Source organism: Microtus oregoni, unplaced genomic scaffold (assembly GCF_018167655.1).
Source record: "Microtus oregoni isolate MIOR12 unplaced genomic scaffold, Mior012 000031F_ref0000149, whole genome shotgun sequence".
NCBI classification, from domain to species: Eukaryota; Metazoa; Chordata; class Mammalia; order Rodentia; family Cricetidae; genus Microtus; species Microtus oregoni.
In genome coordinates, this window is record NW_024543090.1 from 5,075,069 (window position 1) to 5,098,731 (window position 23,663).

At 36.5% G+C, this 23,663-nt stretch overlaps 1 protein-coding gene and 1 pseudogene across 1 annotated transcript in view; one reads left to right on the forward strand and one right to left on the reverse strand.

Moving 5' to 3' along the window:
- Cstf3 (cleavage stimulation factor subunit 3) overlaps positions 1 to 23,663 on the forward strand; it is an 85,333-nt gene that overhangs the window by 18,914 nt on the left and 42,756 nt on the right. Inside the window, exon 3 of the mRNA XM_041679113.1 lies at positions 30 to 125. Coding sequence (XP_041535047.1) covers positions 30 to 125 — 96 coding nt within the window. The remainder of the gene's footprint in view (positions 1 to 29; positions 126 to 23,663) is intronic.
- LOC121465741 lies at positions 8,436 to 9,217 on the reverse strand (annotated as a pseudogene).

Sequence of the window (23,663 nt, forward strand, 5' to 3'; positions counted from 1 at the left end):
AAATGCTGTTTATTGGTTTTCAATTTTAGAATCAACCTATAGACAAAGCACGGAAGACTTACGAGCGCCTTGTTGCCCAGTTCCCCAGTTCTGGCAGATTCTGGAAACTGTACATTGAAGCAGAGGTTAATATTTTATTTATTTTTTCTTATATACCATCTGGTGGGAATTACAGCTTACATTATAGTGATAGAAAAGAAATTAGGAGCATAGTATAATCAAGACAAGGAGGATTTAAATGTCTCTGCCTTTATTTTGTAAAATAGATATGAAGGAGTAATTAAAATGAATTTTTGAAATTTGGGTCTTTCACAAGCTGATGATTGTTGCATTTTGGAGTTGCAACAACATTAAAACAGTTTCAATGGTGTTGGAGTGCTTTAGCCTTTTATTTACTTGTCATGTGTCAATTTATTGCCTCCTGTGTCATTTATTTAGAACTCATTTTTCTTTTATTCCTATAACAAACTAATCCGAAAATACAGAAATGTTGGCTTAGTTTACTAGAGTATTTTAAATGTCTGGTGAAATGAAACATTTTGGAGAATAATTATTTCACATTTTAATTTTATGAAAAATGCATGGTTTGTCAGTTTAAGCAATGATTTAAAGTTATTCTGCCATATGATAAAGCTTACATTATATAGAAATAAGCTAATATGACTCAAAATTTTTAATTATAATTTACCCCAATGATATTTTGATTTTTCTTTTTGTTTGTCTTAACTTGCAGTCAGGCATGTTTAAGGTCCCATTCTTTATGATTTAAAAAAAACAACAACAAAAAACCTTAAGACTGGAATTAACAGTCAGATCTGTAATAAAATGTTAATGTGCCAATATCAACTGGCACTAAGTAAACACAATATAAATTAATAAATGTGTTGTGAGAGATGGAAATAGAATATCCACATTAAGCTGAAAACGATAACCATTTCTTTTTATTTATACTACTTATGCAGTACTTCTAATATTTTATAATATAAATTCTCAACGTAAGTACTCTGCGGTCTCAGCTATTGCTGAAATTTGGTGATCTGTGAACCTCTTTTAGACCTCTGCAAGGACTTTAACCATCAGTGGTATTAATAGACTGTAGTATCACCTGTGACGCATCCTCAGCATAGTCCCAACCAGCAACATATTTAAACAGAGGCTGCAGTGTGCTTGATTGAATCTGTGCTGTAGTTTAGGTTGTATTATTTTGTAGGGAAGGAAAATTACAGGACAATAATAACAGGAACATTGTGTGTTTGTGAGTGTGTGTGTGTGTGTGTGTGTGTGTGTGTGTGTTTGGTTTGCATGTTTGTGTTTGTATGTGTGAATGAGATTATAAGTTATGTGGAGTCTGGTAATTTGACCCATAACCATATCTTTAAAGTTTCATCACCTCTCCTGAAATCATTCCGTTCCTCTGTATTTTTTAAATCATCAAGGTAGATGGGCTTGAAACTCAAAACAGGTCTGTCTCATGTAGCTAAAGACAATACTGTTTCCTATAACCTGATAACAAATAACCAGGATCACCTGCACCCCTTTTACTCTCTAGTCTGACTGTACAAACACCTCACTAGAAACAAATATGATTGAAAGATAATTATTTTTGGAAAACAAAATAGTACCTTCTGAGTTAAATTCTTTTTCTAAAATTCAGATACTGGCTTTTAACTGAAATTGGCAACAAGGTTCTAATTCTGTAATTATAAACATAAACAAGGGTTTTTGTTTTGTTTCTTCCACATTTTCCTCCCTAAGTATAAGATACAAACTGTATTCTAAAAAGAATTGCATATAAGAGTAGGTGTTATTCCAAGGGTCTGAAAGTTGTTTAAATAACAGATTTGTTTCATGTAGCAGTTCAGAGCTGCTAGGAGTTGTTTGGTTTGTTTAGTGGTAATGTTTGCAGCTACTTTATACACACACACTCACACTCACATTCGCACACACAAATATATATGTATGTATAAAGCACAAACAGAAACATGTATATGTATCAACTGTTGACAAAAAAATGATACCAAATATATGTGTGTTTAATTTTTTTATATTTCTGGTTTAGGAATTACAATGTTAAATGCTGGTTTCAGAAATACACACCTAAACTGTCTCTCTTTCCTGGTTTACTCCTAATTTTTATTTTCACACTTATCTTTTGACTCATAAGAAGCTAAAATTTCCTTTGATCATGTCACTCAGTGTGTCATGAAGACATAAAACCAACCTATTTACAATACTATAATACTATACTAATTGTTTGGTAACATCCTGTGTGCACACTCAAGAAAATAAAGCTTTGTTAACACATTGTTGTAAATCAGTACTTCATGGTGGGGCATTTATGATGATACTACATTTAATTCAGCTAAACTATTGTGTAGCTAAATACATTAGATTTTTTTTTTTTTTTTTTTTTTGGTTTTTCGAGACAGGGTTTCTCTGTAGCTTTGGAGCCTGTCCTGGAACTCCCTTGGTAGACCAGGCTGGTCTCGAACTCACAGAGATCCGCCTGTCTCTGCCTCCCAAGTGCTGGGATTACAGGAGTGCGCCACCACCGCCCGGCTGATTTTTTTTTTTTTTTTTTTTTTTTTTTACTAGAAGAAACATCTTCAGTAAAGGGGAGAAATGCCTCCCCAGGGAAATATATTATAAATTTTACTTAATGCTGTTTCACTACAGAAGGAACAAAAGAATAGGTTTATTTAATTATTTTTAATTGGAAATATGAGTTAAAAATTAGAATAGAGCAGTTAAATTTAGAAAAAAAGCTAGCTTTTCTTCAATCATTGGCAGCGTTGAGTAAATTTTCCTGTGTAAAATACATGCTTTAAAATGGGATCCTAAATTTGTTAGTTAGGTGTTCTTTTTCCTGTTTTGTTTTTCTTTTTGCTACAGTTTAAAAATATTGGAGATAACATTCTCCTAATGATGAACATTTAGAATCAAATTGTATATTTTTATAAACTTTGAAAATTTGGCCAACATACTTACCATTATATATAATATTAAAGATCGTTTTTGTCTCAGGACCTTAAAATGCATTGCTTTTCTTGTATTCAGTAACTTATGCAGAAGAGTTAATAAGAAAGCAGGCAATAACATGATAGAGTGTTGTTATCAGAATAATGTCTAAATCTGACTGTCTAGTTTTTATACAAAAGAAATATTTTAGTGTATCTACAGCTTCATTGAATTCATATAATGTCTTAAGTGAATTCTAAGGGTTTTTTTTAGCTTAACAAATAGAACTTTTTCTTAATATTATGGTATTCTAGTCATAGTCAACCTCAGCTCTCTACAGAGCTTTTTCACAGGGATTTAATGGGTCACTAAGTTACCACAGAATTGAACATTACACAATTCTGCTATATTCCCCTAAGTTTCTCTTTCTTTTTGTGGTTTCTGTAGCTTTTTATATAATTAAGTGAACACTGACAACATGTAAGGTACAATATTTTATTGTTCCCAAGTAATTTGTCTTGAATTGAGCCACATTCATGAGACTTTACGAACGGAAGGATGTTCTCATGGGTAGCTGAAGGAGGAAGAAGTTATGCTGCTGGTAACAGCAATGGTGCATCTTGCCGTCTGTGAAAGCTGCGATTTAATAAAGCTTGTAGAGGGATGATGGCTTTTCATTTAACAATTTAAACATGAATTCTTTGCTCTATACTGTTTTTTCTTTCCTTATAAATAGTAGGTTGTAAAATACAATTTTTACTTTTCTCAAAATAACCTTTCTTGGAATATGAAAGTGAACTCAAGATGGAACATGAGTGATTTAAATTGAAATAAACTTCTCCATTCTTGATTCTGTTTTAATGCCTCCACATAGCAGTTTAAATTACTGTATTACAATGTTTTGTGCATACTAAGCCATGTATTTAAAATGCAGATAAAATATGTAGAACATGGAAATTTTTACATTTCAGCTTTATAGCCCTTTATTGAAAAATCTGTACTCTTCTTAGATCTACTTTTCCTGTTTGTAATAAATGTTGGTCCATGTCTGTGTGATTATTCAGATTTTACTCTAAAACTCTTCTTCTTAATCTACTGTTTCTTAAATGCATAAATATAAAAAATACTAAGAATTACTTACAACCACAATTGATTTGAATAATTATAGTACTGTTTTATAAACGAAAGTATTTTCATACTTATTGTTACAAATAGTAAATTATTTTTAAGTTTCCTTCCCCACCCATTTATGTAGCACTGATAGTTAAGCATTGTCATTGTTAGTAGTAGTTTATAGGTTTTTTTTCTCTTGTGATTCAAGCCTTTCATATTGAACTATTTGCAAAAGACAAAGCTGTTTCTTTTGTTTTGTTTTGTTTTGTTTTTCGAGACAGGGTTTCTCTGTAGCTTTGGAGCCTGCCCTGGATTAGCTCTTGTAAACCAGGCTAGCCTCAAAGTCACAGAGATAAGTCTGCCTGTCTCCCGAGTGCTGGGATTAAAGCTGTGCACTACCACCACCTGGCAACATAGTTACTTCTAAAGTTCCTTTAAATAAAACCTATGGTTTATATCTTTTAGAAAATTTATTCTTCTAACATTTGGCCATTTGTTTTTGTTGGGTTTTTTTGTTTGTTTGTTTTGGTTTCTTTTTTTTGTAAAATACTCTACTAATGAACTAAAATTCTTTAAATTTTTCAACTTTAATTTCATATTGTTTATTTGTGTGTATACATGCTTACACTGTGCCATCACTTGTCAATAGAGGTCATTGGATAGTTCCTCCCTTTGTACAATATGGGGACCAGCAATCAGGCTCAGATGGTCACACTTGGTGGCAATGTAACCAAGTTTACCCCCTGTGCCATCTCAGTAGTCCTGGATTTCTCAACTTGTAAATCAGAATTATAGTGCTGGGTGGTGACTCATACCTGTGATCACAGCCCTGGAGAGGTTGGAGCCTGGTGGGTTGTAGCAGACTGGGCTATAGTGAAAGAGGCTTATGTCAAAAACTCAAAAGGAGTCTGAAATGTAGGAAAGGACTAAATAGATTTATGATGTCTGTACATTCTAAAATTAATTGTGAACTAGAATCAGATTGTGCATTTTGAAGTTTTCCTGAGAATAGTGTTTTAGTCTGAATTTCCTTTGTGGAATAATATAGTACTTTTTTCAACTTGTTAGTATAGACATTAAGGTCATAGAGGCTAGGGTTTTTGAGATGTCTCAGTAATTAAAATTAGTACGAAATACTTCTCTGATAGAGGAGCTTGGTTTCCAGCACTCACATGAGGAGAAGAGGCTTACAACTGCCTGTATACCAGCCCAAGGGAGCCAAAGATCTCTTTTGGACTCTAGCTGCAATTGCAGTCATGCACAAATCCCCAATCAGACATGCATACACATAATGAAAATAAATCAATCTTAAATAATTCAAGAAATTTAGATGTGTTATGAATGTTTTGCTTGTTTGTATATATGTGCATCACATGCATGCCTGGTGTTCACAAAGGTCAGAAGAGGTCATCATACTCCTGGAGATAGAGTTACAGATATTTGTAAGCCACCCTGTGAACCAGAGTGTATGGTTTTATTCATTTTTTTTAATCATAAGAAGGTAATTTTGGTATATGAGTTTCATCCCAAGAGGTGAAGATACACCCAAATATATGGTATTCGTGAGTAAACAGAATGCTCAAATGCTTCACAATAATATATATTCAACTTCCATATTTGGGGATAGAAATAATTTCATCACAGAAAAGACTTTTCATGGTCCCTGACTTTGAACGTGTGGCACTTGACTTTATTTTAAAAAAAAAAAAATCTTATAGAATTCCCCTTCTCTCCTCCCCTCCCCCCCTTGAAGACATGATGTCTCTTTTTTCCAAATTTTAATTATCCTATCTCAGACTCTTGGGTGCTAGGATTGGGTGCCACCTTGTTTTGAATGTGTTGATTTTGTTTTTGAGACAGGGTGTCTATAGCTTTGGAACCTGTCCTAGTACTCACTATGTAGACCAGGCTGGCCTCAAACTCAGAGATCCACCTGTCTCTGCCTCCCAAGTTCTGGGAATAAAGGTGTGCGCCACAACTGTCTGGCTCAAATGTATCCTTTTAAAGCTTGAGCTTGCTGGACCATGGTCATCCTAGCCTTTAATCCCAGGATTTGGGAGGCAGAGGCAGGTGAATCTTTGTGAGCTCTAAGCCAGCCTGTTGTACAGAGTGAGTTCCAGGACAGCCAAGGCTACACAGAGAAACCCTGTCTCAGAAAACCAGAACCAAAAAAAAGAAGAAGAAAGAAACATAAAACAAAAAACTGAATTTTGGGCTGGTGGGATATAGGCACTCAAACAAACTTGCCAACTTGAGTTCAATCCTGGGTCCTTAAAAAGGAGAAAACCAAATCGAAGCTGCCCAATGACCTCCACACCCACAAACAAAAGTAAATATTAGTTTTTATAAACTACACTTCAGTTTTCGGTGGGTGGGTTTGATTTGGTTTTGTTGGTTTGATTACTTTTTTGTTTGGCACAGGGTGTGATTTAATTCTTCATGCTTAGCTGTTTATAAAGAATGACCCTAAATTCCTTCTCATTCCCCTAACTCTACTTCCCAACAGCTGGAATTATAGGCATATTGTACCACATGAGGTGGATTAGTTTGCTATATGTGGGAATATAACAGCATGCAGAGATCAGAAAACTTGGGATTGGTTCTGTTCCTCACTGAGGGTTTCAGGGATTAAACTCGGGTTGTCATGCTTGTGTGGCAAGCACTTTTTTTATGCTCTAATGTCTTACTGGCCCTGTTCTGTTGAGACAGTGTCACTGTGTAACCCAGGCTCATCTCAAATGCACAGCAATCCTACCTCAACCTCCCAAGAGCTGACATAGATTCCTCTATTTCCAGATAAGCTGCTTTCTTAAATCAATGTGAGCAACAGTGTATTAACTTATTACTGAACTATTTATCTCTAGAAGATTTCTAGCAGGAAAGAAGTATTTGGTTAGTATAGTAAGTTGAAGTCTATGCATGCTCCCTCATCTGAACAAAGATGGTGAATATTTGCCTTGACTACACCTTGAAAAACTCACCCGCTTTTCTTAGGTCCAGGGAAGCTTAATGTGGGTAAGATGCTATTTTGTGTGCCTGTTGATTTCTAAAGAAAAATTTTCTGTTTGGTGGTGTTAATCAATAGTTCTTAAAATATCTGCCAAATGCAAAGGTTGAAATGTACTTCTGAAATAATGTGTTGTGATACTGAAAGTTAACAAAATCCTAAAGATATATTTTTTATCTCAAATTTAGGTATTCCTAAATATGTTCAGTTGTAGACATTATAGTTAGAAAATTTTACCTTTTTCAAGTAATGTATGACATTGTTTTTTTTTTTATCTTAAAATTAACACATGGGAGATGGCCCTTTTTATGATGGTAATTTCTGCGGCCTTATAGATTTGAAGAAACAGTGCTGACCATTCGTTGATAATGGTTTTTAATTTTCTCCCACTCAACACATTAAATGCTTGAGCATTCACATTTAAAGCAAAGGATATTGTTTCAGTTATCAACTATAAAGTGAAAAGATAAATTTGGTTTCTTACTCATGAATGCATCAAGTTGGTGCCCTTTGGAGCAAAAGCTTACACATGAGCCTGAGTTAGTGTGCCCCAGTACTGTGATTTGATGTTCTAACAATGAATACATGGTAAAGTACCTGCCACTTTGGGAAGTTGAGGCCTTAGAGGGCAGTAGTCAAATTTTATTATTGTCTAACTGAACATTCCCTGCTCTTTAAGAAGATAATTATGTTTGTTCTTACATAGTCAAGAGGTGCTCTGAGGTGTGTTACTGGGTGTTTGGTAATATCGTAGCTGTTTATTACATCAGTCGAGTGGGAATATGTGAGTTATTTTTCACCATTACCACACTTTGTTTTTCTACAGGACTAATATAGTCTGGGCAACTTATATACTTAACTCCACAGTTAGGAGCTAGGGTAACTTTTTGGTGGGGGAATTTCTCTATGTAGGGTTTTTCTATGTAGCCCTAATTTTCCTGCAACTTTCTCTGTAGATCAGACTGGCCTTGAACTCAGAGAGATCTATGCCTCTTGAGTGCTGGGATTAAAGGCGTGTGCCACCACCGCCTGGCTCCTGTGACAATTTTTTACTTAGTAAACTTATTGTTTAAAAATATTTTTGTGTGTGGTTTTGCACATAATGAATGTAGTGCCTGGCTAAAGCCAGAAGATGGTGTTGGATCCCCTAGAACTGAGTTACAGGCAGATATGGGGCAGAGAAAGGAACTCTGCAACAGAGCAGTGAATGTTCTTAACCAAGAACCTTTGTTCCATAACCTTTTTCTTTTTTGTTACCTACAATCTTTATTGAAGTTATACAAAAAGAGTCCCCAAAAGTGAAAAAATACATTATGTACAAAACCACTTTCCTTTGGGAGAAAGGTTCCGTTCCCTCTTAACATGCAGTGCCTTCAACTGTAGCTGCAGACTCCACTGTCCCCTCTGCTGTTGCTGGGCGTTTAGCCTGATTCTCAGCCTCCATGTTTCTGAAACTTCGTGTCCACTGGGGACAGCATTCCCACTGCCTCTATTCAGCTCTGGCTCCTGCTTTGCTTTCTTTGCATTATCGTTCTGGGGCTTTCTTCTGGTTTCCTCTTCCTGACAAGATGGGAAATATCAGTTATACAATCTGACGAGGAAGCACCCCTTGTGTTGGTTTTCTATTGGCAATCACGGAGACTGAGGTGCCTGCTCCACTAGCAGTGATACCTGCAGAGCTCTCTACCAGGGTAGCTTTCAAGGCCAGTTCAGCTACATTCCCACTATGCTAAGTAAGACTCCTTTGCATCTTCTATCTTTTCTCTAATTTCAGGTAGCAGTTCTTTTAGCTCCTCAATTTCTTTCTCATATTCAGTAAATGATCCTTCAGCCTCCTTCATCTGCTTATTTAGTACAGCCATTCTCTTCTCAATATCTTTAGTAGATTTGCCACTGCCTCATCATACTGAGAGTTGTAACCATAGGCCAAATCCAACTGTAGTGAGTCTCTGCAAGGAGACGGTCATGGGCTTCCAAATATTGTTCTTGGAGGCTTAAGCAAGCCTGGAACTCTTCCACAGCTTGGATATAATTCTCAGATTGAACACTAACTTCTCCAAGTTTAAGATGGGTTTGTGCAGCATAAAGCTGCGCTTTTGTTTCTTGCCTTTTAAAAATGATGTTTGCTAAATCCAGCATATCTTACTCAGGCAAACTCTAGGTTCTCCATAACTTTTTTAAAAAACCTTGGCTGGAAATTGTGCTGCCTACCAGAATCCCAGCACTTAGGATAAAGAGACAGGAAAATGAGTTGAAGGCCAAACACTGCCCTTATCTATGGTACCCCTCCACCCCATTCCCCAAATAGTCATGGAGAAGGCTCATCCAGGCTAAGGTACTTTCCACCTGAAGATCTGAGTTCAGTATCCAGGCCCCTGTGGAATAAGAAAACTGATGGCCCCAGTTGTCCTCTGATTTCCACAAACATGCCATGGTACGTGAATTAAAACCCATCAATTTCAAAAGGCCAGCATAACATCAGTATCAAATTCTGAAGAATCTGTCAAGCTTTAAGGAAGTGTCATGTTTTATTTGAGAATCACTTAAGCTGGAGAAAATTAGTGACAGCATTTTTTCAGTAAGTAACCTATACAGTACCAAATCTTAATATTTTAAATTTCTTAGATAATATTCCTGTAACTCCTTTGTCTACCAGTAGTATTGGTCATCAGGTTTGGTTTTGGATTGCAATTAAGAAAATTTTGAGATGTTAGCAGTTTTTATTTGTTTCGTTTGGGTTTTTTGTTGTTGTTGTTTGGGTTTTGTGTGTGTGTGTGTTTTGTTTTGTTTTTTGAGATGAGTTTCTCAGTGTAACAGCCCTAGCTGTCCTGGAATTAGCTCTTGTAAACCAGGTTGGCCTCAAACTTACAGATCCACCTGCCTCTTGTCCCCTGAGTGCTGGGTTTGAAGGCGTGCTCCACCAACACCCAGCTCAGCAGTTAAGAACACTGGTTGCTCGATTCCCAGTGCCCACGTGACTGTTCACAATCGTAAGTGCTATTCTAGGGGGATCTTCAGGCCAGCCTCCAATGGCTCCAGACATACACAGGTGATGCACAGACATTATGCCGGCAAAGCACCCATGCATATGAAATAAAAGTATTTGGATATTGTGGAACCTTGTAGGTGACAAGTGCTTAAGAACATTAGATTATAAGTACTTAAAGTTGACAGTCCAGATTATATAATGATCACAAAGCTTTTGTAGCATAAAATGATTAATGTTTGTACTTTTAAAATTAATGGGCACTATCTATTTTCTTCAGACAGCTTTTAAAATTGTGGGTCTCCTACCTCAGCTTTTAAAGTTCTAGGATTATAGTTGTGGACTCTCATGGCTCAAAAATGGAAGCTGTTTTTATAGTCTTATTTTTAAACTTATTTTAAAATTAATGAATCTTTAATTGGATGAACATGCCCAACACTCCCCCAACATATTCTTTGCCTTGGTTGGCCAGTTTTTGTTTGTTGTTCTTTTGGTTTTTTTCTGAGACAGGGTTACTCTCTAGCCCTGCTGTCCTGGAACTAAGCTCTACTGTAGACCAGACTAGCTTCAAACTCACGATCCACCTGCCTCTGCCTCCTGAGTACTGGGATTAAAGGTGTGCCCCACCACCTCCCAGCAAATGCTGTGGAAATGTTGTTATGTAATGTTGATAAGAAGAAAGAATCTATTCAGTATCCATGCAGTTTGTCTTTTGAATATTTTCAATTTTTAGTTACAAGTGCAAAATCTACACATTTAGAGGATCCTACAATCTGAGAGGCCAAGACAGGAGGATTTGCCTGGCCTACAGAGTGAATCCAAGACCAGTCTGGGCAATTTTGTGAGACCATGTCTCAGAAAGGATGAAGTGAGCTGGGGGTGTAGTTTAGTGATGGTGTCCTTCTCTACCCTTGGTTTTAATTCCAAACAGTGAAACGTGTAAAGAAGCATAGTGGCCCATACCCTTAGTTCTAGAACTCATCAGGCAGAAGCAGGTGTGTCTCTTGATTTTTGAGGTGAGCCAGGACTATATATAGAGACGTGTTTCAAAAATGAAAGTTCTTGTGTGTTGTGTGTTACTATGGTTAGTCATTACTCTGCTTTTTGGTGTATAGGTACGTAATTTTTTGAGATACTTAGTTTAAGAAAAGCTGGGGGTTTAAATTTTATTTCTAATTCCTCTATGCCCATTGTCTACTCTCAGTTTTGCTAGAATTTCTTTTATTAGCTGTGTTCATGTAAGTCAGAATTTTGGATTACACTTAAAGAGTAAATTGCTTAACCACATAATACTTAAGGACATAGGCCATTGTGCCAGTTAACAGATTTCAGAGTACAGTAATTTATATGCAACCTCAAATCATGCTTTATATTAGAAGATTTCATTGTTGTACAGCATTCTGGCCTCAGCCTTCCAAATGCTAGGATTACAGATATGAATCATTATATCCGACTTGCTTTATATAATGCCTTATCTCAGGAATTCTTTGTAGTGTTTTGCTTACTCCCAACCCCACCTCTGACATCTTTATTGTAAATATTTGATTTGGGGGAATAGATAAACACTCTTGGGCTCCATGTACTTTTTTCAAATGAAGATTGTTATTATTTTTCTCAGAGTAAGCATACTTCTCTCATACTCTCCCTTTTTGTTTATTTTTTTGAGATAGGTTTCTCTGTATATTCCTAGCTGTCCTGGAACACTTTGTGTAGACTAGACTGGCCTCACATATAGAGATTTGCCTGCCTCTACCTCCCAAATGCTAGGATTAAAGGCTTAATATACTTATTTCTAACACAAGAAAGTATTCTATAACACCCCCCCCCCCCCCGGTGATAATAGTGGCTACTTCTAGGATTATATTGTTTCCATGTTTTCTTTAGACATTTATTTCTTCAAGATTCTAGAAGGCCATTATGATACAATAAATTTATACGTTGTTTACCCATAAAACAACTTTCAATTCTGTTTTCCAAATTTGAACTGTATCGTTTTCTTTTATTAAATTTAGTGATGTTCATTCCAAAACTTTTATGGATAGAAAATGAGCTGGGCAATGGTGGCATATGCCTTTAATTCCGGTTGATCTACAAAACAAATTCCAGGACAGCCAGAGCTGTTACACAGAGAGGCCCTGTCTTGAAGAAAGAAAATAGGCAGAGAAAACTATGTAGTAATTTTGTAACTTTTCAGAAAATTGTGTGGCTGGGCAGGGCCTGTGCCACCGCACATAACCTTTAATCCCAGCACTGGAAGGCAGAAGGTCTGTTGAGTGTAGTCCTGTTCTATATAGTGATTTCTTGGATGTCCAGAACTAGGTAGTAAGACAGCACTGAGTTGTGTTTTGCAAACACTCGGTTTTTTGACTTGCTTGTTTATGTGAAAGCCTAGTCCTTAAAAGAACCCTAATAAGGTGGGGTTTTTAGTAGAATGAAACCGGTGCTTCAAGTGCTTCTCATTGTTGGTGTTAGTTGTAGTCAGATAAAATTATCTGTAGTCTTTAAAATAATTTCCAATAGTATGGTTTACTGTTGGAGCCAAAGATTGTTAGGACATCTGTGTTTTTCAAGCCTTTCATCTTCTGTATATTTTCAAAGGTTTTACATAGCTGTAAGGTACATAGTGAATGATAGAGCATTTAAAATTTTTACTTTCATTATTTGTCAAGAAAGAATGAAAATTGTAAGTTACAAAGCATATTAACTTCATTGTCTACTGAATAAAAACATGCTAGGTATTGTTAGCTGCTATGCACATCTTTGGTGTTAAAGACATAGAAGATATGGAGAGGTCTAGTCAAGGAAATCTTCCTAAAGGAAGTTTTATACACTGAAGACTGTTGTATGTGTAGGAAATAATATTTTATTGCTTTATAGCATTAGAAGATTTTGAGAAAGGTTGCCTTAACATTATTGATGGGGAAGATGATAATAAGAATTGTACTGGCATTGTAATGCTTTATTTATTCATTCATTCATTCATTTATTATTTATTTATTTTGGGATAGGGTCTCACTATATATCTGACTAGCTTGAATTGAAACCAAACTAATCTTGAGCTTGAATTATCCATCTGCCTCTGCCTTAAAGGTATGTGCCACCATGTCTGTGTTACATAGTTTTTAGAAAGAGAACTATGTTATTATTTAAGGTAGTAGAGTGAGGAAGGGAATTTGATCTCTGAATTCATGAGTGTCAATTATTTTTGAGACATTGACTCTCTTTGTAGCCTTGGCTATCCTACAAAGACCTGCTTGCCTCTTAAAGGTGTTCACAACCATACTGGCATGAGTACTGGCACTTAATCACATTTATTTACTTTCTAGAATATCAAAAACATACCCAGGATTATATTCCAAGTATGTAGAAATTGTAAAGGTAGGAAGGGTTTTGATTTTGAGCTTGCCTTAGGTAAAACCCTGCCTTAGGAAGATGGAGTGGGGATCTTTGCTGGATAATTAACATGCCTCCAAATCCTGAATTTTATTTCTTAAATTGTGTATATGGGTGTTTTGCCTACATAGATATCTGTGTACTACATATCTGCATGGTACTCATGGAAGTCAAAAGAAGGCATCAGATTACTGGAACTGAAATTTCAGATAAGAGCAAGTGTTTGTTCTTAACTTGTGAGTACCTTTCTGGCCCCAGTCATAAATTGTAATTTTTAAAAATTAGAATATAACAGTTTATAACAAAGTTTCACTTTTACTATTATAACACTTTATATGGCTGGTACTTTTACAGATATGATAATCTACATATTGGTATGATTACATATGATATATATATGATAACCTACATAGATATGATAACCTACATATAAAAACGTCTGTCTAATACTTAAGCATTAAAGAAACTTTATTTTTTTTATTTTTTAGTTTTTCGAGACAGGGTTTCCCTGTGGCTTTGGAGCCTGTCCTGGAACTAGCTCTGTAGACCAGGCTGGTCTCGAACTCACAGAGATCCGCCTGCCTCTGCCTCCCGAGTGCTGGGATTATAGGCGTGCGCCACCATCGCCCGGCTTAAAGAAACTTTAAAAAGGTGCTTTGTGCACACTCATAAGCAAATGAATGCCAGAGCATACTGGGCCTCCAAAAGCTATTCTTTTTTTTTTTTTTTTCATTGGTATTTACTGAGCTCTACATTTTTCTCTGCTCTCCTCCCTGCCTTTCCTCTCCCCCTTTCAACCCTCCCCCAAGGTCCTCATGTTCCCAATTTACTCAGGAGATCTTGTCTTTCTACTTTCTACTTCCCATGTAGAATAGATCTATATATAAGTCTCTCTTAGTGTACGCATTGTTGTCTAAGTTCTCTGGGATTGTGGTTTGTAGGCTAGTTTACTTTATGTTTAAAAATCACCTATGAGTGAGTACATGTGATAATTGTCATTCTGTGTCTGGGTTACCACCTCACTCAAAATAATGTTTTCTAAGCCGGGCGGTGGTGGCGCACGCCTTTAATCCCAGCACTTGGGAGGCAGAGGCAGGTGGATCTCTGTGAGTTCGAGACCTGCCTGGTCTACAGCTAGTTCCAGGACAGGCTCCAAAGCCACAGAGAAACCCTGTCTTGAAAAACCAAAATAATAATAATAATAATAATAATGTTTTCTAGCTCCCTTTTCCTGCAAAATTCAAGATGTTATTTTTTTCTGTTGTGTAGTATTCCATTGTGTAAATGTACCACATTTTCCTTATCCATTCTCCAGTCAAGGGGCATTTCTTTTTAGCTATTCTTTTTAGTTGTCTAATATCCCTAACATTTAATTTGAGCAAAAGATTTTAGAATTATTTGTCTCACCCTTATTCAGTCTCATCCCCTTACCTCTTCTCTTCCTCTTATCGTACTCGCTTGCAATGCTGTCCTGGAGTGTGATAACCTTAGTTCCTCGAGTTTTGATTTTTTTTTTTTTATTTAATTTTTGGGGGAGGCATTTACCTGACTATCCCGATATAACATTTCTAAAAAGTGTACATGGGGGTACATTTTGTATGATTATACATTTATACTAACCTAAAATTCCAAAAACTGATTTTAAGGAGATGATACTCCTTACTGGGTACAATAAAATTTATCTACATTGAAGTTAAAAGTCTGAGGTATTTGCATATGTACTTATTGTAAAAACTTGAGTTCCTGTGTTGTGAAGTTCCATGGGTTGATTTGCTGAATTACAGGATAGCCATTTTAACTTTTCCCATTCCTTGACTGGTATGATTAAAACTGCTTATTTCAATTATGCCAATATGTGACTCATGAGTGAAAAATTGTTGGGGTCATTTATATTTTCAAAAAATATGGAAAACATGGTCCGAAACCAGGCATGGTAGCACACACCTCTAATCCCAGCACCCAGGAGTCAGATGCAGGCAGATTTCTGTGAGTTTGAGACCAACCTGATCAACATAACTGTCTAGGACAGCCAGAACTACATAGAGAGACCCTGTCTCAAAAAACAAAAATAAAATGGATCTGCAGGACTAAGCAGATCACAATGCTTGCCACTTAGTATGATAATTTGATTTAAGTCCTAGGAACTTACAAGGTAGAAAGAGAGCCAATATTCATTGTTATTCTCTGACCTCATACCATGGTTCAAGTCCCCAGACTCATATATATTCTTGTTTTAACTTAAATTTAGCATTTAGATTTCAAAAAAACAAAGAGTAGCTTTTTAGTCACTTTGTTTCTAAGTAACAGCTTTTGATCTAAACCTCTCAGTTATACTAAACATTAAAGATACCAAAATAATGGTTTTATGAAAGTTTTTTAGAGGAAAAATATACTTGGTTGAGTTTTGTTCAACCTTAGTATTTTACCTTTGAAATTTTACTATTTCAAGAATGTTGCATGCAGTGGTGTTTGCTTTACAAGACAGTTTGCTGTAATTTGAGGGTAATTGATGTTAACAATGTGTACTACAGAAGAGTATTGGGTAAGAGTTAAGATACTCATCTTTAAAGTGTTGAAGACTTGTCAATACAACAAAGAATTCCAAAGACCACAGCCTTGCTGGGAGGAAAATGGAAAAGAAGCTCAAAGATAGGAATGATTAAACTTTGTCTTGAGAAAACTTGCCAGACTGGGAGAATCTCAGCTGCAATTGGAAATCTTCTGCACTCTAGTGAGGCTCAAGACCTGTGTGTGTTGGAAGTTCGATGGGATGTCTCTTCTCTTAGAGGTCTGTGCTAAAAGGCTACACTTAGAATGACAACGATGAACCAGGATTAAGTTTATGCCATTTTACAAACTGGATAGGATGAGAGTTTCTTTGGTCCGAAGAATGGAATAGGGGAAATCCTGCAATGTAACAATGAGACCATTTTAAAAACCATGTAACAGTGTTACATGGGTTAAGTATGGAGAAAAATATTTCAACCATCTGCTTAAGGGGATTCAGCCTAAATTGTGACACTGATGTTTGGTGATCATTTGTTCAAACTTCTGGAGGAGTACACCTTCATACAAGGCCTCAAAGATTAACCTTACAAATGTGAGACTTGAAACATTTTGGTTGTTTAAAGCTAAGCATGGAAAGAAACTCTACTTGTAGTAGCTACAGACCTCCAAAAATTTCAGAAGCTAAATTGAGTTAAGTTCGGATCATACACCGGCAAAAGGATAAAGGAGAATCAAAGGAATCCAGTTTGGAGCTCTAACAGACTCAAAACATTTCTTGACATTCTAGAAGTAGAAGAAAGGCTCAAAGGCAAAGCAGAATTGGAAGAATTTTCTAAGATTCTAAACTCAGTCAGATTCATGATAGTTCTTGAATCCCAGGAAGGATTGAGGGTGGAAGAGAGCTACCCACAGATGTATGAGAACAAAGGTTAACAGCAACAAGAAGCCACCAAGAGTGAATGAATACAGGATATCCTTGACCCTCAAACTGATGGCAGTTAGCTTGACACCTCACGGCAACAGAGGAAGCAATAACACCGTGGAACTGCCTCTTCAATTTGCTGAAAGAAGACAGCTGGTCAGTTAACAGTATTCAGGAACTGAATTATGAGATGTAGATTTCTTTTCAAGGTTAATAAAATACCCAGTTAAAATGTATTTTTGGACATCCCCAATAGTATTTAAGTATTTAACAAACTAAAAGGAATGTGTGTTTTGCATATGTATATATGAGACCATTTAGTAACTCATTGGGTTATCACATTTGTAGGTTGCTTTTGTGCTGGGGATTGAATTCTGAGCCTTGTACGTGCCAGGTGTGTACACTATCACTTAAATATTAATATTCTCAGCTAGTACACTTTAAATTCCATTTTTCTTTTCAAAACACAATTTACTAATTTTAGGTTTTTGATGTCTTTTACTCTCTCACCCAGGCTGGCTTCATATTCACTGTGTAGTTAAGGATGACCTTGATCTTCTGCTTATATCTCACGTACTTGGGTTGGATTAACAAACTTGTAACAGCATAACCATTTTATATGATGCTGGAAATTGAACCCAGGCCTCTGGGCATGTTAGACATGGATTTTACTAACTTAGCTATTTTTACAAGACAGTTTTTCTGTGTAGCCCTGGCTGTCTTGGAACTCACTCTGTAGATGAGACTACCTTTCATTGGCCTGTATCTGCCTCCTGAGTGCTGGGATCAAGGGTGTGAACCACCACTACCTGGTTCCTGCTTGATTTTTATAAAGCATTTTTTTTGTTCTTAAGTTATTTATGTATGTGTATGTGTGTGTGTTATATATTTGATATATATATCAATAGGTATATGTGCTTATAAGTCAGGTACCTATGAAGTACAGGAAAGGCTATCAGATCAGGGTTAGAAACTGGGTGCTAGAAACCCAAACTTTGACCCTTACAAAAGCAATTTCTACTCTTATCTCTCCAACCCCATGGCTTTAATTTTTTTATTTATGTTTATGTATGTATGTGCCACATGTGTATGGGTGGCTGTGGAGACCAGAGATTGTCTGGCCTAGGGCCATATGTGTGTGCTGGGAACTGAACTCTGATCTCCTGCAAGAAAGTATTAATAACTGAACCATTTCCCCAGCCCAACCTTTGACTTTTATTTTTAATGGAAGATTGTAAATATTTTGTAAATCTGATTTATTTATTTTTTAAAGTATATGTGTATGTGCATACAGTGTATCAGTGCTGTATCTGGAGGTCAAAAGGAAGCAGCTTGGAAAAGACAATTGTCTTCTACCATGTGGATTACAGGAATTGAACTCAGTTCTTCAGGCTTTGGCAGCAAACACCCATACCCATTGAGTCGTCTTATGGTCTCTGTAAATTTTACTTGATTGGTTTAATTCCGAAAGTTTGTGATTTGTGGCATCAAGCAAGCAGTTTCTTAAAGATGTTGACTAAAATTTCATTTATTTTTAAGTCAGTGTAAACCCCAAGCTGCCCTTGAATTTGTTTTGTAATCCTACTGGCCTTGAACCCTCATTCCCCTGAATCGGGCATCCATGTACTGAAAATATAGGCATATGTTACTATGCCTACTTTCAATTCCAATAGATGTTTGGAGGCTAAGAATAATCCTTCCCTAAAATAAATACCACTAGGGGCTGGAGAAATGTCTACAGAGTTGAAGTGGGTTTTTTTTGTTTTTTGTTTTTTTTGTTTTTTGTTTTATTTTATTTTTCAAGACAGGGTTTCTCCGTAGCTTTTGGTTCCTGTCCTGGAACTAGCTCTTGTAGGCCAGGCTGGCCTCGAACTCACAGAGATCCGCCTGCCTCTGCCTCCCGAGTGCTGGGATTAAAGGCGTGCGCCACCACCGCTGAAGTGTTTTTAATGCAAGCATGAGAACCTAAGTTTGGATCCCCAGAACTCATCTAATGCAGATACAGTGGCACATATCTGAGCCCTGCTACTGTGTAATGGGAGGTGAAGACAAAGAGAATTCCCAGAAGTATGGGTTAGCTACCTAAGCAGTGACAAACAAAAGACCCTGTCTCAAGGTGACCTCTATAGGAACACACTAATATGTATGTTAACATACAATTGAACTATTTTATACTTTGAATTTTAATATATATAATGTATGTTTTATTTCTTTTGTACATTCTCAAAAGTTTTTGTAACTGTTTTGAGAACTGGTTGACAGTACATTTAATATATTAACATAAAAAACAACTAGGCATGGTAGTACATATCTGTAAAATCTGCTTCAGAGGCTGACTAGGAGAACCCTACTTCAAATCCTACTTGAGCTACATAGCAAGTTCAAGCTCAGGCTAGACAATTTAGCTAGACAAAATAAAAGTCATAAAGGGTGGGAAATGTACCTCGCTCCACTTGGTGGAGTGTTTGCCTAGCAAGTTCAATCCAAGGACCACAAATAAATAAATAAATAATAGAAGCCCCAAAGGGTATGCATCTTCTGAAGAAAAGCTTTAAAATGCATGTCAATAAAAGTCGAAGATCAGGAAATTAAGAAGGTACTTACAGTGGAGCACTGAAGCACAAAGCCTTCCTTCAGTAACATTGTTTAGTTTCTCAGGAGTTTTAAGATATCTAATGTGTTAATGTACATGCTTTCTTATTTCTGCATGCATATTTGTATCATTGGTGCTTTTGGAGGCTAGAAGAGGGCATTAGTTTTCATGGAATTGTAGTTACTATGAGTTGACATGTTGGTGCTGGGAATTGAGCCCAGATTATCTGGAAGAAAAGTCAGTGCTCTTAAGCACTGAGGTATCTCTCTAGCCCCAAATGTGGATTTTTTTATTAGCACACAATATACTGTCTTTTGTTTACTCTCTTCTGTATTTCAGGACATTAAATGCTTTCCCAACTTGATTTTTTGTTTGTTTGGTTTTTGTCATTTGGTTTTTTTTGAGGTTTTGTTTGTGTGTTTTTGTTTTTCAAGACAGGATTTCTCTATAACTGTCCTGGAACTCACTTTTTGGACCAGGCTGGCCACGAACTCACTGAGATCCACCTGCCCCTGCCTCCAGAGTGCTGGGATGATTAAAGGCATTCGCCACCACTGGTTCAACTTTTTTTGTTTTGGTTTTATTTTACAGATATTACTGCAGTGACTAATTATTTATACATCACCTCCAGTTGTACTGAATATTTGTAGATTAAGTTCCTAGAAGTATGGGGCTAGAGGATGACTCAGCTCTTAAAACTTGGCTAATTTTGCTTAAGACCTGAATTTGATCTCCAGCACCCAAGTGGTGGCTCACAGCCATGTGTCACCCTATTTCCAGAGGTTTTGACACGCTCTTCTGGCCTTAGGCATGCATGTGATGCACAAATACACATGGCAAGATACCCATGACACATTTTTTTTTTAATTACTAGAAGTAGAATTGCTCTATCAAAGAATCCAGAAGGTTTGTCAGAACTTCTCAAATCCAAGAAGTCTTCCATTTAGGCTGTTGAAATTTTAAATTCCAACTCTATTGATAATCTTTGTTTTCTAAGTCATTTTTTGGGAAGATTACTTTTGTCAGTACTTTTGGATTAAAAAAATTATTTCACATATGAAACTCAGAGAATAAGCCTGGTAAATTACTTTGAAGGTCATTTCAGGAAATTTTTGATTTGCGTTTCTTTTATGAAGAAGATTGAGCATATTCTCATATGTTCGGAGTCCTTTAAATTTCTAATAGCTAATTTATCTTACTTTATTTTCCGTATCTTTTCCCACATATTTGCTCAAAAACATTGGTTAAGTGAAAGGGAACTTTTTTTTTTTTTTTTTTTTTGGTTTTTCGAGACAGGGTTTCTCTGTGGTTTTGGAGCCTGTCCTGGAACTAGCTCTTGTAGACCAGGCTGGCCTCGAACTCACAGAGATCCGCCTGCCTCTGCCTCCCGAGTGCTGGGATTAAAGGCGTGCGCCACCACCGCCCGGCTGTGTGAAAGGGAACTTTTAACTTTAGTGCAATTTGCTATTTATAATTTCAAGGTTTCTTTTTTTTTTTTTTGGAGATAGAGGGGACAGAGGGTTGAAATGGTCTCAGTTCAAGCTGATCTAGAATTCCCTGCATGGGAAGAAGGTGATCCTGAATTCTGGGTAGTCCTGCTTCTACTTCCCGGTTTCTAACTTTGCAGGCATGTGCTGCCATGCTTGTCTTACAAGTTCAAATACTTCTGGCAATATTTAAATCATCAGTATGTTACTGTGTGTATTGCCTTTGCTTGTTTTTCTAATGTCAGTTGGGGTGATCAATATAGTTTAAGATAAAGGATCAATATTTCCGTATTTTTCAGCTACATGTTTTATATATAGATTTCTGTTGGTAAAACCCCTAACTTCCTAAGACTTACTTTTGTGGGTATCTCTGTAGCTTTGGACCCTGTCCTGGAACTAGCTCTTGTAGACCAGGCTGGCCTCAAATTTACAGAGATCCGCCTGCCTCTGCCTTCCAAGTGCTGTGATTAAAGGCGTGCACTACTTACTGCCCGGCAAGATTTATAATTTGTGCACACACACCACACATGATAGGCGAATGTAGGATGGCATAAGTGTGGAGATTATAGGACAACTTTGGTGAGTCAGTTCTTTCCTACCTTTAAGTTGTTTCAGGGATTGAATTTGGCATCAGGTATAAATAGCAAGTGCTTTATCTGCTTGCTGAGCCATCTGGCCAATCTATGCTTATTTTTATTATATACCTTTTAAGCTTTTTTATTTTTACAATTCAACATCAAGCAAGAGAAGGTTTGGGTGTTCTTGTGAAAGTAGTCTTTACTGGTTGTATTTATTTTCTGATCATTTGCTTATAAAATATAACTTAGAGTCGGTTGCTCCAGAACCTAAATATGGTTTTCCTATCCGTTTGGGCTTCTTTCTCTTTTGGGTAGCCTCCCTCCTCTCGCCATGTGACTTGTTTATCTGCCATGTGGCTGACCTCCAAGCTTAACTGAAATGGCATGGCTTTTTTTCTTCCTTAATCCTCTCCATTCCACCTAGCTGCCAAGATTTATACCTTACTTGCCCTGGGTTGTTTTTTTTTTTTTAATCTGGAATAAAATTATCCTTGAATGCCCTCCCCACACACCCTGCAAAAGATGTTTGTGAGAAAGAACTTGACTTTTTTCTTGCGAGACTTGTATTGGGTTATTTTATGGAAAATGACACTAAAGTCATAATGAAATCTTTCAATAATTAGAGGTCTTTTGAAATCAGTATTATATACAAAGATTATATTCTACTTTACTAACATTAAACATTTCTGTTCTGGTTTTCCTATTGGTGATATAATCAAATATTGAATAATGATGGAATCTGGTTTTCCAAAATATAATCCATTCTATCCGATGGAAATCTTACCTATACAAATGTGAGTATCTGGCTTTACTTTGTGTACTTGTGGTTGAACAGTGGGGGATAGGGATGAAAGAGAATGTTGGTTTTGTCCTCATTCAGATTTACGTAGTGACTGAAAAGGGGCTGCTCGGTTCACCTTGGCACTGTAATTTATTTTCCTATTTTTGTAGCCTATCTATTGATAATTTGACAGTTCAATGTAATGAGCTGCTAAATTAGAAATAGCCAGGTGTCAGTTTTTGAATTGGGTTTTTTTTTTTTCACAAAGAAAGGGTTTATATTTGTAGAATATAGTTTTTTTTCTGTTTTTTTTTTGGTTTTTTTTTGTTGTTTGTTCTTATAAGGTCAGTTTTTTGGTTATATCTGCTTCCTTATACTTACACATTCAGGTTCTAATTTCTCATTTTCACATCTAAGAGATGATTCTAGAACTAAAAACCTTGTTTGTCTTTAGTGGAATCATTGGGAAGTAGCATTGATTTTATTATACTCATGTAAAGATCTGAGTCATGGAAATCTACCAAATTTAAAACTCCATTTCAGAGCCTGTAATGAGGCTCAGCAGATACAGGTGCCTTTCACCAACCCTGACAATGGAGTTAAATCCTTGGCGCCCTCATGGAGGAAGGAAAGAACTGACACCTGCAAGTTATCATTGCACGTGTATATGCACAAAATACACCAGGAAAATAAACTGGAGTTTTTAAAGCTACCATCTTAAGCATTACAGACCTTATGAGTTTATAGGATTTTATACATTTTACATTCCCATTATACTTAAGATAGTATTTTATGGCTTGGCATGGTGATATGCTTCTAATCCCAGACTGGCATATTTTGAGTTTGAGGCCATCCTGGACTACATATTAAGACTCTTTCTCAAAAAACAAATCAAAATAGTATGTTTTATAAGTAATTTTGACCACAATGCATAAATATGAATATTCATATTTAGACAATTCAAATCAATATAGGTTTTACCTACATTAATTTAGTACTGTTGTATGTCAAATACTGTTCTGAATGTTATGAGAAAACTCAAGAAATTTTTTTTTAATTTATTCTATGTATGCTGGTATAAGAGTGTCAGACCCCTGGATCTGGTGTTACAGACAATTGTGAACTGCCATGTGAGTGCTGGGAATTGGACCCTGGTCCTCTGGAAGGGCAGCCATTGCTATTAACCACTGAGCCATCTCTCTAGCCCCCCAAAAAACTCAAGGAATTTTAAAGGGCGGGGGGTGTGCAAGTCGGAAGGGAGCTTTCAAGAATCAGTTTTTGCCATCCACGTTGTTGAGGTAGAGTGTTGTTTCTGTTGCACTAGCTTCAAGTGGACT